At 35.6% G+C, this 14,705-nt stretch overlaps 1 protein-coding gene across 2 annotated transcripts in view; it reads right to left on the bottom strand.

Annotated features, from left to right (window-relative positions):
- LOC108700150 (ribosomal protein S6 kinase alpha-6) overlaps positions 1 to 14,705 on the bottom strand; it is a 50,709-nt gene that overhangs the window by 21,309 nt on the left and 14,695 nt on the right. For both annotated transcript variants that reach the window (XM_018233062.2, XM_018233063.2), the window contains exons 6-15: positions 13,883 to 13,962; positions 11,804 to 11,910; positions 11,524 to 11,561; positions 10,439 to 10,581; positions 9,944 to 10,014; positions 8,957 to 9,045; positions 6,266 to 6,330; positions 5,980 to 6,082; positions 4,545 to 4,669; positions 2,796 to 2,921 (exon numbers count right to left, since the gene is read on the bottom strand). In XM_018233062.2, the coding sequence (XP_018088551.1) occupies positions 2,796 to 2,921; positions 4,545 to 4,669; positions 5,980 to 6,082; positions 6,266 to 6,330; positions 8,957 to 9,045; positions 9,944 to 10,014; positions 10,439 to 10,581; positions 11,524 to 11,561; positions 11,804 to 11,910; positions 13,883 to 13,962 (947 nt within the window). The remainder of the gene's footprint in view (positions 1 to 2,795; positions 2,922 to 4,544; positions 4,670 to 5,979; positions 6,083 to 6,265; positions 6,331 to 8,956; positions 9,046 to 9,943; positions 10,015 to 10,438; positions 10,582 to 11,523; positions 11,562 to 11,803; positions 11,911 to 13,882; positions 13,963 to 14,705) is intronic.

Raw genomic sequence — 14,705 nt, 5'->3', positions numbered from 1 at the left:
GGAAAGGAGGGCCTTACTTACTTTCCAGGGAACTACACCAAGTCACTGGTTCAGGTATGTGGATGACACTTGGGTTAAAATCAGATCCAATGAAGTGGCGGCCTTTAAAGAACACATTAACTCAGTGGACAATAACATCAAGTTCACAAGGGAAGATGTCCACGAGAACAAACTTGCCTTTTTGGACTGTTTGATATGCATCCAAGAGGGGGGTAACTTGAAGACGGAAGTATACAGGAAACCCACTCATACGGATCAATATCTGTTGTTTGATTCCCACCATCCGCTGGAACACAAACTGGGTGTCATTAGAACTCTGCACCACAGGGCAGAAGTTGTGGCAACTGATACAGAGTCCACAGACAAAGAGCAAAAACATCTTAGAGGAGCTTTGAAAGCGTGTGGCTACCCAGACTGGGCCTTTGTCAAAACAGCAGCAACCAAGCCCAACAGGAACACCAATAGAAATAACCGCCCGGAGAGATAGTGGGCAAAACATAGTCATCCCATATGTAGCTGGAGTGTCTGAGAAACTCAGGAGGATTTTTAACAAACACCACGTCCCTGTGTTTTTCAAACCTAGCAATACACAGACAAAAACTGGTACACCCAAAGGATCCAACCCCTAAAGAAAAACAAAGCAATGTGGTATACGGAGTAGAGTGTAGCGAGGAGTGCACAGATCTATACATTGGGGAGACAAAACAACTGCTCACCAAGCGAATGGCTCATCATAGGAGGGCAAACTCTACAGGGCAAAACTCAGCTGTCTTTCTACACTTAAAAGACAAGGGACACACCTTTGAAGATAGCAAGGTCCAAATATTGGATAAAGAAGACCGCTGGTTTGAACGAGGCGATTCATGTCAAGGTGGAGAAACCATCCCTAAACAGAGGCGGGGGCCTTCAACACCACCTGTCTGCTACATACAATGCTGTTCTAACATCTGTACCCCGGCGGTTTCAGAACACTTCACATGTCCATTCATGCAACTCTCACAAGTAACACCTCTTTCTAGGAGTTGCATGACACATTGGATAATCCTATCACAGGAACTACACAGAATCTACACCTCTGTGAATTTCTTCAGATGTCGCCTCTTTGAAGAGTTACAATGTGCCATTGTGATTGGATTAGTGGAAGAGTTTATATGCCGAGAACTTCCCACACCAGTCAGTTGAACTGAAGAAGCTGCTCGGATGAGTAGTGAAACGTCTTCATTGATTACTCAGCAAGTCCAGTTGTTTTTAGATTTACCTATACTAGATATACCATGACCTGGATGAATGAAAATATTCATAGTCGTAGTTTTCCCATGACAGTATCCCTTTAATAACTACCTTAACATTTTAGCTATGCTGGAGATCATCCCTGGCACTGTTGAACATTGAGTGAGGACAACACACTGAGGAATTTTTAGATAATACAAATTTGATATAAATTAACACCATGGCATATATGCTGGTGACAAAACAGGTTTACTTAAGAACACCTTCTACAGTTTTTCACTTGGCTTTTGGAAAAGCTTTCTTTTTTGTTTTTAAGCAATAACATGAAAGTTTAAATAGGATTAGCAATGGTCACATAACACTTTCAAACCTGTGATGTATCACTTGTCTTTTTACAGGTACTGTATTTCTCACACACAAGGATGAAGTAATATTCACACACTGCATCAAGCTGTTTTCCAATGTGGGAATAACAGTGCAGAAATGTCTCCTATTTCACTAAAGAAGCTTACCTTAAAGGAAATGTCAAGCCGTTTTTGACTTTTACCATGCCTGTGTAGCCTACCTTAGCCCCAATCGAACCGCATTATTTTCACTTGGAAAAACGCTCTACCTTCCCTGCACTGAAGCATTGTTTGCCTCCCTGCGCCTTCATTAACCAGCGGCCATTTTTTCATGCTTGCGCTCTTCCTATTAGCAATGTGCATGCGCCAATACTCCCATCCGTCGACTTGCTAACTTGTTAATAACTTACATACAGTAGTTATCCTGGTTGGCAGTGTAATAGTTAATGTCTCTGCGCTCTCTCGCTCTGCTCCCTGCAGTCAGCACGAAGAAATATGTGCTAGAAGGGTGGGGGGAGCAGAGAGCCAAAGCTTGGCAGAATACAGTCACTATAGCAACCGCCAATGCTATTTTTTGATTGGCGGAATGAAGACACAGAGGTCACTCATGATGCGGCTGGATGGCTTTGCCGAGGTCGATTCAACTAAAATGCGCATGTGCTAGATTAGTTTAGACAAGTGCGCATATGCGTCTCGCCAAACTACAGCTCGCATTCCGAAGGGAGGGGGGAGAGAGGCAGATAGTGCAGGACAGCGGCAGGCAGCCAAAATCAACAGAGCTGCTTAACGGATCACTTTTCAAGGGCTGCAATACTAGGTATGTAAGACATGTAACGAGGCATATCGCTTATAAAATTTTTGTTGTAGGAGTTGACATGTCCTTTAAGCTCACTAGCTATTCTTGAACAACATCTCCCATCATCCCTCAAAAGTCAAATATAGTGGGAACTGTACAATAAATATGGAGGTGCAGTCACATGCTGATCTGTTTATGTACAGCTCTGGCCTTAGGTTGGTAAAGGTTTGGGATCTATTATCTGGAATACATAGGACAATATACTGTACACATCAGTATAAGCATGTCCTGAGACAGCCCAGTAAGGTTAGGCCTGGAATGTGCTAGTTTCTAGTACATGAAATCTTGAAATATTAATTACAATAGAAAAATATTTTGGCAATGATTGCAAATAACGAGAGTCTTTGCATTATGAAAGGTCTTACCTTAACAGCAAACTCCATATTTGTTGCTATGTGGACACAGCGTTTGCATACAGAATAGGAACCAACGCCAATATCTTCTTTGAGATCATAAACATCTGTAAATTGAGCTCTGCTTCCATGAAATTGCTGTAATCAAGTAAGTGTTTGACACAAATTATTCCAGACACATTTTATATATATATATATATATATATATATATATATATATATATATATCTTCCCACAGTACCAGCACTCCAGACGAAGGTAATTCCAGTGGTGCAAGATCAATTGAAGTATGTATGTTGTAGAAAGGATCAGCTGACATACAGTGTGTGCTGATCCTTTCTACAACATATATATATATATATATATATATATATATATATATATATATATATATATATATATATATATATATATATATATATATATATATATATATATATATATATATATATATATATATATATATATATATATATATATATATAGATATAGATAGTAAACTGTGAAGGAGTCGGCACTCGCGTCACTAAGTACCGAAATGCCTGGGTGCATATTTCTTTTTTAAGACCTAAGATTGCGAACCTTTTCTATATATATATATATATATATATATATATATTTACATATTTACATATTTACATATTTACATATAATTTAGTGGAGTGCGGGTCTTTGAATAATTGTATATATACTACTTTTGACCCTGCACCCAAATGTATTTTTTATATAAATTTTTTTTTTTTTTTTTAAATCTGGACAGAGTTAATTTTTTTGGATACACCAAGCGGAGTTGGGCTGGGGCAGGGCTGTGTGTGGAGTCGGTACATAAATCATTCAACTCCAAGTTTTCCTGTCCAGTTTATGGTACCTCCAACTCTGTTTTTCAAAACAACAGTAACACCAAAAACTGAAAGAGTACCAAAATAATTAATTAGAATATAAAGTACTGCTGTCCTCCACTGGTAAAAATGGTTTGTTTGCTTCAGAAAGACTACTATAGTTTATATAAACAAACTGTTGCGTAGCCATGGGGGCAGCCATTGACAGCTGGAAATAAGGAGAAAAGTCACAAGTTATATAGGAGATAACATCATTGTGTTGGACATGGTTGATCTGTTATGTGCTATACAACCTGCGCCTTTTCTGCTTTTTTTGTTAATTACACTATGCTTTGTTTTGGTGTTACTGTTCCTGTAATATACTATGTCTTTTCCATGTTGATTGAAAGTACACAACATTTAAGGAAATTTATCACTGCCAAAGCTCAAAAATATAAACCACATTCCTTTATAATTCCAAACCAAAATCAAATGAAATTACATAAACCAAAAACAATTGGATAACCGAATAATTAAAGTATTGTTCTTAGAAACATAATTGCTACTGCCGTAGCGTCTTTCATAGCAGCTCTTAAATCTGTGATTATTTTCAGTGCTTGTATTTACATTTATAAGGAGCTGGAGTCAGTACATTTTAGGCAACTCCAACTCTAGATACCCAGAAATGCTTCCAACTGCAACGTCACAACTCAGATTCTGAAGCTCTGTACTGTGGTGTCCAGGGCCCCTGTTGGTCAAGAGGGGGCATGCCCAAAATACCACAGAAAATCAGGCCTGGGTTGGACTCCTCCATGAAGGCTGGGGCCTACCCAGGTGTCCCATAGGCCCTGCCCGACGGACACAAATTTTCCTTGGGCTCTGTACATTCAAGCTCAGCTTAAAAAAATTAAGTTATTTTTTTAAGTCATATTTGACAGTTTACCTGTACAATTGGCAAGACATTTGCAATAGAAGAGATCTTATGTTCTTCAACAGCAGACGTAGCAACAAAGCTAAAGCCTTTAAAAAGCTGATGGGCATTAGCACTGGGTGGGACTCCTGGAGAATCTAGAGAAGAAAAAAGTTGTATATGTTTCAGATCAACCAGGGAATTATTACTCAAATTTAGTTGTCTGTGCAATATAGTTACAGTAGGGAGAAAAGTTGAGCTTTATTTTACTGTTTAAATCATTTATTTCTTTTAGACAAGTTGAACATTCTTTCTGTAAGAATTAAAGGTATACAAACGCTATACTAGCTTTATATAATTTTTGCCAACTGATGTGTCTTATTGCATGAACGTGAATAGACTAGAAAGTTATAAACCGGGGTAACAATAACATGCTGCCCTTGTAATTTGAATTTAAACACCCAACAACAAACAGGCAGTAGGAATTACACATTAAGGATATTATGGAAAAAGTAACACTTATAGGTATAATTTACACTTTAATTACAGCATGAATGGTGGAAGACAGTGCAGTTGCTTACCTATATACCATGAATAAGGGTATAATAATATAAGTATGGTTTCAACTAACACAAATGCATATAAAAAGGCATTTAACCAAAAAACCTGGAGCACATTGCCTCCTAATGGACAAATATGAATACTACATGAAACTAAATATAAATCTAATGTTTCGGGGTGGGTAATAAAGGTGATCAAAATGCTTTTTTTAGAATGGGCCATTGTACCTATATATTCTTAACTAACTGCAGTGTAATATTGGGCTTGTGTTTTGGCTTAAAATAGTGCATTTCAAATTTCTCAAAATTTCTGCATAATTATTTAAAACATTTGCAAAAATTCTTGCAGATTTCAACAATATGTAAATTCAGTTTTCCTTTACAGTTAGTGAGAAGTGAATAAAACTTTGATATGAAGGCAGCTCGGCACAAAATATTGCTTCTAACACTAAAACACATATAAAATAATTTAACATGTTTTAGTGGAATTGATGCTATCCTGATTGTGCTACTTTTTAAAATCAATTAACAAAGAGCTGAGAGAAAAGCAAACAAAGAGGCAGAACTTGCTGCTAGGTGCTCTTTATTGCACACAACATGTAGAGCCCACAACATGAAAAGAGCCCTTTCCTACTACTTTTTAGCAAGCTGGCTATGTCATATAATAGTGCAAGTAAGAGCTACCATTTTCAGTTTGTGGCCAGTTTATGGAATATAAGCCATGCTCACAGACCAGAAAAACTTAAAATGCTAGCAATGTTATAAAGCCTGTGGTGGGTTTTAAGCAATAAAAATATACCTAGGGTTTCAATTTGGCTCAAAGTCCCCTAGCTGGTCATTTTAACGAAAGATGGCAATTATCTTTCATATTTCTCACACGTTATCAAAGTCTTGGAAATGTGTGTTACCTTTAGGTGTTTTTGCTGTAAACTCTGGATCAAAACAAAAGGTGTCCTCTGGCTTTCCGGATGCGGGTTTAAATGGAGGTTGTATTTCCAGTCTATACAATTTCTAAAAGACAGAAGAAGGATTTTTAGAAATGCATATATCAAATGGTGAACTTTCACCCACTGATAAATATTCTTCTAAAAAATCCCATAGGAATGAATAGTAATTGGGTGAATTTTTTTGTTGTGAGTTCTAATGTCACATTTTACAGAAATTGGCAGAAGCAGTGAATTTGACCGAACTCACATTCCAATCAATAGTTGCAAAAAATGGATGTCGCTTGATTTCTTCGACACCATCCAAGCCAGCACCTAAAAATATAATGTTCATATGCATCAGTAGCTCTTCCAACTAATCCGTATCCACATATAACTACAGATACACTCATATCTTCTGGTGAAAAACTACAGATATAATTATTTTAAATATGCACCAAAAGCACCTCCATAGGTAACAGAAGTGCTGGGGTTCGTGAAATTTAGAATAAAAAGAACAGAGTTAAATGACTGGCAGATATGAGCAGTAGAAAATCTTTTAATTTAAAATGTATAACTACAAGGTGTTTTCAACCAAAGGCAGTCTAAATCAACACAAAAGAACTAGGAAAGTTTTACAGTTTTTGTACAGCCGTGGATAAAATTAGCTTTTTAATATAGCGATTACAGCGAAATTGTAAGAGTTTAAAAATGGTCTTTAGTTTTATTTTTTTACATGGTTTTTATGAATTGTTTTAAATAACCTACCAGGAAGGAGTCCTGAGGAAAAAAAAAACAATTAAACCAATAAAATTTAAACCTCATGGTCATTTACTTGACAGGGCTAGAAAACCAGATTAAAAAAAATCAGATGCAGGCTGGAAAAGATAGAAAAGGAAAGCAAAAATTCTAAAATTATACAAAATAAATAATGAAGACCATTTGAAAATTTGCTAAGACTCATCTACATCATAATAAAAGTGAGGATAATGCTTAACTTCCCATTAATTAACATTTCAGTCAGTACTCAAAAAGGTTATCAAGATAAGTCAGTTTAACCATGTCTTTCCCATGAAATAATCTAGACTAAATCTAGTATTTTCACATCAGGTAGAAATTGAGAAATAAGAAACAGAAATCAAAGTTAAATCTGCAGCGAATTATCATTTTGTTGTCTCGTATAGCTTTAGGTTTTGGTTACACACAGTAAGGGTGGGACTACACGGACGTTTTCGGCGCGATCAGACGTGCTGCGACAAAATGTTGGAGTCAAATCGAATGCGACGGAAATAAGGTAAGAGCTAGAAATGTTGGATGAAGTCGCATAGTTGATCCGACGCGACTGTCGGACTACGTGCAGCGCCTGCATCCGACAGTCGTGTTGCGTCGGATCAACGCTGCGACTTCATCTGACAATGCATTCACTTACCTTATTTCCGTCGCGTTTTGTACCAGCAAGTCGGATCGTGTCAAAAACATCAGTGTAGTCCTACCCTTATGGGCAGATTTATCATGGGTCGAAGTGAAAAATCTAATTTAAAAATTAGATTTTCAAGCTATTTTTAGTGTACTTCGGCTATCGAATCGTCCAAAATTAATCAAATTAAATTTAAAAATTCTACTATTCGCATACAGAAATTTATCATGTAATGTCTCTTTTAAACTTCGACAATTCACCATCTAAAACCTGTCAAATTGCTGTTTAGCCTATGGGGGACCTCCTAGAACCTATCTGGAGTCATTTGGTAGACTTTTTAAATTGCTTTCTTTCTACTTGCTATTTCCATTTACTTTTTACAAAATGTAAGCTTAAATTTTAATGTTCCTATCTCTGGGATTTCAGTCTTGCAGCTCAGTAATCTAGGTGCAGATTCTGAACTGTTACAATTTGCTACATTGGTTGAAACATTTCTCAGTAGTATCTTTGGAATATAAGCAACTATTTTATTCTAACAGCCGTCTTTAATGAAACTCCAGTGAATCTGCTAAATTGGGCCAAAGTAAGAAATCTATCAATTAAATGTATAGATTTAAAACAGTTAGAGCGATACCCCTCATAGAGCTGTTTAAAAAAAAAGATGGTGAAAAATTAACTTTACACTTCAATATTAGAAAATAGCAGTATGTTGAAGGAATATTTATTTCTGATGAACTATCTGAAACAAATGTTTTGAACTGGTATATATATTTAAGTAAATATTGCCCTTTTACATCTCTTGCCTTGAACCACCATTTTGTGATGGTCTGTGTACTGCCTCAGAGATCACCTGACCAGAAATACTGCAGCTCTTACTGTAACAGGAAGAAGTGTGGAAGCAAAACACAGAACTCGGTCTGTTAATTGGCTCATGTGACCTAACATGTATGGTTTGTGTGCACCGTGAATCTTACAATCCCAGGGGGCGGCCCTTATTTTTTGAATACCAATTTTCTATTTATAATTATACAATGGCACATACTACTAAACAAGTATATTATTATGAAAATGGTTTATTTACATGAAGCAGTGTTTTACATATGAGCTGTTTTATTCAATATATTTTTAGAGACCTACATTGTGCGAGGGGTATAGTTATCCTTTAAAGTCAGTAGGGGCCAATTAATTAACGCTTTGGTGTGTTTGCTCATCTAGGAAGCATTTGTGCTCATGTCTACTGCTCTCTGCTGGGAGAGCCGGATCAAAAATTACTACTGTTCCCTAACTTGCACGTCCAAATGAGGGGGTGGGTAGGGGCACATACAGCACTTGATTTAATGGGCATACTGTATCACAGGACTCTGCACTTTAAAAAGAAGTGCAGAGGTCTGCAAGTTAGCTTAACAATGCATGGTGCAAAGGGAAACAGTGTCCAGTGCACACCGTGTCCTGCAATGTAAATGACACTTAGTGAGTTATTTTATATATCTTTTTTTTTTTTAAACTTATATTTAAATGATATGTTATTTAATACTTGATACTCACCTAATCTATTTGAAGGATTTCTTTTAAACAACATCCTTAATAGGCTTTGGGCTTCAGTGCTTAAAAATTGTGGCATTCCAAGCTTGGATCTAGAGATATATAGCGATGAGATTTATAAATATAAAATATGAGATTATACACATACATTGTCAAATAACAGACTTGCGTATCAAAGCATTGTTTCTTCACAGAGCATATCCTTGCCAGTGGCTCTCCCTTTTAAAGGACCAGTAATTAAAACCAAAATAAACAAAAAATAAAATACAACTTATATAAATAATAGCCATGAAACAGCCATTCAAGTTAAATATGGTAGAAAGGACAAGTTTACACTGTAGATACGATGTGTAGAATACAATGGCTTGTTATTGATGAAAGGATGCAAACTTAAAGGGGGTTATTTACTAAACTCCATTTTTTTGTGGTTCGAGTTTTAAAGGGGGGAAAAAAACATCTTTTCAGAGGGAAAAAAATGAATTTTTTTCATGATTTATTAAACCCTGATGCTGTTAAAAGTTTGAATAAAAAAAATTCTCCATCTCAAACCTGTAGAGGTCATGTAAAAGTCAATGGCAGATGTTCTGTTTACAATTAAAAGATATTATGATCTGCGCTGGGTTTTCTACAATAATCTGATTCATTTGTGGCTTTTGGGCATCAAATCCGAAAAAATTGTATGATTCGGATTTTCCCGCACCAAATTCTTTAGAGTAAATTTATTAATAAATATGGTAAAAATTTGCACTGCCATTTGGTCGAAGTGGTTTTATGAAAAAAGAGAGATTTTCAGATTTTTTTAAATAACCACCAAAATGTACAATATTTTATTTTTGTGTTATCGCAGCAGTAACATTTCCTGTAATAGACAACTGAGGCTACAATAAAGAGAATAAATAGGTTACAATAAAGCAGTATTCAACACAAGTGCTCCACAAGGCCACATGATCTACCATTACGTATTCAGAATTGCAATTGCCATGCACTTACTTCAGGATCATATTCATAGTTTCATTCCGATCCTTGCCTTGGAAAGGCAATGTACCAGTGAGCATCTCAAACTAAAAAAAAAAAAGTAGTTTAACGTTTTGCTTTAATTTATTCTTACAAAGCACTGAATATCATTTAAAATAAACAAATATAATATAATAAAACAAAGTTATCTCTCTCTATCTCTCTATACAAAAACACTGAGGGGGAAGGACCATTAAAGTACTGCATTTGTGTGTTAAGCAGCTAACAAGAAAACCAAAGTTATGGTTATAGTACACAGGATTCACACCAAGTATTATAGATGTAACAATTCCTGACATTAAGGGGCAAATGTATCAAGGGTGGAATTGGAATTTCGAATTTTTGAATTTATGGTCAAAACTGTCAAATTCTACTAGTGAGTTATTCAAATTAGATTTGAGGTTTTTTTTTTTAAAAAAATTTAAATTGATTGAGACTTTAAAATGGGACATTTAAGTTATTTAAACATACCATTAGAACACCAAATGACCACCAGTCAGCACTTTGTGTGTGACCTCGCCGGTTAACAACTTCTGGTGCCATATACTCTACTGTACCACAGAATGAATAGGCTTTTTTTTCATGATCCACAGATTCTTTACTGAGGCCGAAGTCTGGAAAATACAAGCATTGCAAAAAGTGCACCCTAAACTTTTAAACATTTATGCACCAACTTTCTAGATTCCAAATTTTCTAGATTCTGGTCTTTTGGATGCATTATTACAAAAGCCTGTGATGACTTTGTGAACATCAAAATTCGGTGAACATCAAAATTTTGTGAACATCAAAGAGTGGGCTATTCAAGAAAGTTTAGCTGTAAGTCACTAATATTCAGTTATGCCACTGGGTATAGCTTGCTTTATAATTTTACATTTTAGAAAACATAAATGGATAGAACACTTGCAAACAGAATGTATACCTTATTTAAATAATGCAGTTTTATACGATGGCAGTGTTTGCAGCGTTAGCAAGGAAAGTGTATGCATTTTTTTTTGCTTTATTCCCTCTGGCAATTATATCTTGATCTTGCCTGCATTAAAAATATTATAAGCATGACGTGCAAAAGTGATCATTTTACTGAAGGGTGAGGGTAATTAAATATGGGCAGTAGTAATGGCCGTGTTAGCTTACATTTACCTTCCAGCTCTGGTTTTTCTGCCAGCTTCCAGAATAAGTGTAAGCTCATAGTTGAACTGGCATGTCATGTGCAAATGAATGTTGTTGCTGATATTTAAGTCACATTGCTCAAACTACAGCAATACAAAAGTCAAGGGAAAAAAGCCTGGATGGATCAGGTATGTCCAGGTTTCAGGATATGATTTATACATATAGAGAAATATGGAAAGAATAAAGCATCTATGTGCCTTTAGTTTTGCAGAAAAAGCAATTCATGAAAAAATGCTATGGCCTGGGAGTACTGGAAGAAAAGGCAATATAAAATAAAAATACAGATTCTAGGAATATCGTTATGGAGTTTGAAAATGGATTATGCTACAGTTTAATGAAAAATCATGTAAACGTTGATGAATATATACTACAGCATGGAAAGAACCTACCTGTTAACTTGATATGTCCTGCTTCATCAAGCAAAATGCTGAAAATTAAAATTCACATTCACCAATACACATAACAAAATGTTGGTAGCATTGATCAAAAGTCTGAACAGTGACAGTGGAAATGGAGTATATTTATACATCTGCAAGGGGCTATATAGAGAATATAGTCAAGCAGCTATTTTCTGCAAATTCATTTTAATCAAAAAAACCCCCAGGACACGTTATCTGGTAGAAAGTCATAATGCAGATAAAGTGGAAATACTAATGAGTTTTACTTTACTTTTCTGGTTTCAGATCTCTGTACACGATTCCCAAGCTGTGAAGATGGTCCAAAGCAAGAGCCAGTTCTGCCAGGTAAAACTTCACATCTTCCTCTGTAAACATAACCTAATAAGAACTGTATAGATTTAACTTCTGAGATATTACATCATGTTCTAAAAATACATTCACATTGCAAAAAAACAGCATGCAATAGACGTACATTAGAACAGCCTTTGCACAAAAAGCAATAAGTAACTATGCAAAGTTATCTATGCGGAGATCACCATTTAGTGCTACCAAGTGCTAATACAGCAGTATTCCATAAATATTCTAATTGTTCTAAGAACAACCTTCACAAAGAAAAACAAAACTTATAAATATTTAAATGTAAGCAAATGGATGTAAATAAGGAAGAGTTAGGGGCATCTGGCAAACTACGGTAACAGATAAATATATTGTAGTCTGGTTTACCCTATAAAGCAATGTTATAGTGAGGGAAAATATCAGAAAAGTGCTCATAATTCCACCAGAGATTACTTTATAGTCTAATCATAGAACAAAAACATGAGTCACAATTTAGCAACACAGTAATTAGCATTTTCAAATGATCTGAACCTGCTGCTGATTACGTAAGCTGCCATTTTTGCAAAGTTTCTTAACCCATTTCTGCCTACCACAGATTTCATTAAAAGCAACTAAGTATTATCAAAATTGCTGGTTGAGCTTGTACAATTGCAAATAAAACAGACAAGGTACTTAAATCAAATGTTATTGTATATTAATAAAGGAGAAAATAGGATTTTTTTCTATAAATTGCTGCGTGATATGTGAAATGCAATAACCTGAAATAAGACTCTCCCAGGACCAACAGACCCCTTTAATCAGCTAGCTGCACTAAAACTGGACGACCTATTCCAAGTTAGGAAATGATCCAAATAACTTTTAATCAGTTTAAACTTTTAATGCCTCTGCAGCAGAATAACCACATAATTGAAAGGGACAGAACCTTCCACTTTTCTTAGTACCAATATTTTATATATTACACCAGAAATTATGACTTTTTTCATTTTTTTTTTTTTTAATATTTAATTTTCTTGTGTTTTCCTGAAGCAGGTGAACAAGTGGGAAGTGGGGGGTCACTTACTCTTTAAAGGGGACCGGTCACTAAGAAATTATTAAAAGCAGAGATTTTTTTTTCTTTTTTATAACTGTTATGGATGTGTTAACAAAAGATAGAATTTGGGTTTCATGTTTAGTTTGTAATTGACTTTTAGGGGCACATTTACCTAGGGTTGAATATCCAGGGTTAATTAACCCTCGATATTCGACCGTCAAAGTAAAATCCTTCAAAAGATAAATATAGGGACTGCACAAAAGGCAAAAGTTTATTACATTTACAAAAATTACACTCACATATTCAGCTATGGCCCAGTATTGAGCCATAGCTGAATATGTGAGTGTAATTTTTTATCTTTTGTTTGATTATTTTTGGAGACTCTATATGGGCGGTCTTCATGGGACAAGCACCTCAATATTAAATTGAAATTGGGTGTGCGCCTTCTAAAAATCTAATTTGTTATGAAGAAAAATCCTTCGACTTCGAATATCAAAGTCGAAGTATTTACCGATATATATTTACCGATATTCCTACGATCGAACGTCCGATCGAAGATTAAATCCTTTGAATCGAACGATTTTAATCCATCGATCGAAGGTTACGGGAGTTCAAGGATTTATGTATCGACTCCCCGATGTTTCTAGGAAAAGCCTTTATCAAGGAGAATTCCCCTTGATAAAGGCTTTTCGCCGACATCGGGGTGATTCTCATTTCTGGCAAAGGTGTCTGCTCCCTTGTTTGACTTGGTATACGCATTGCAAATTGGTGGTATTTTCTTTAATATGTGAATACTCTTGATTCAAATTGATTGTAAGAAGTACGTTTGCGGATGCATTTATATTACATAAAGAACGCTTTTTTATGAATACCACTGTGTGAATATGGTAATGATTACTTTGTGTGCACACCCTACATATCTACACTGGAGAACAGTATAGTCAGAGATGCCCTAGATTAACTATTACTAAAGCATATAGTTACCTCTTTGGATAACCGTGTGAATACATCTCCTCCCCTGAGAAAATCCAGAATGAGATATAACTTCCCTTCAGTTTGAAAGGCTGGTTTAAACATAGAAAGAGAAAAAAGTTAATCCAATGTTTTTAAATAGTGTCATGAAGATTTATTTTTAATATATTTACTAAAGCTAGCACATTATTCCAGTTATTCTACATATATTAAGAGAAATTTACAATTATATTGTCATTAAAAGTATTTACTTTAATAAAGGCAAAATAAACAAATTCTTATGAAATATTTTTATATTCAGCTTCCAGAATTGTCAGAGGAAACTTTCTGATGCTGTATCTAGTTTGTCTCAAGGGAGAGGGGGTTCTTCCTGACCCCAGAACAGCATAGACGTAAAGGCTCCTTGTTTCTTTCCACTACTCATTGATATATCTGCCAGAAAAGAGGTTTCTGGGAAAGACATTTCACAGCCTCCTGGTTCTTGCTCTATAAAAACCCTTTTGACAACTAAAGATGAAACGTTCCTTGTTCTACTCTGAATGTAGAGTCCTGCATCAGGTCAGGTACATGTGGAATACCTGCAAAGAAGTCAGGTTTCAGACAGAAAGTAACAGATTCCCTGGCTAAAGTGTGGATGAGTCCCCTCCCACCAAAGACAATAATGCTAGTTTTTCCTGTTATGCCATAATGTCACTTCCAACTTCGTGGGTCTCTGGGTCTGAAGGTAGGACTCTATCTGAAGGCATGATCACATTCTCTTGATGGACCAGAGATACCATTAAATGGTCCCCTAATATATGTTTACATTGTGATAAGCACAAGGAATAACAACTTG

Source organism: Xenopus laevis, chromosome 8S, assembly GCF_017654675.1.
Source record: "Xenopus laevis strain J_2021 chromosome 8S, Xenopus_laevis_v10.1, whole genome shotgun sequence".
Classification (NCBI taxonomy): domain Eukaryota; kingdom Metazoa; phylum Chordata; class Amphibia; order Anura; family Pipidae; genus Xenopus; species Xenopus laevis.
This window is presented reverse-complemented; position numbering and strand designations above follow the sequence as displayed.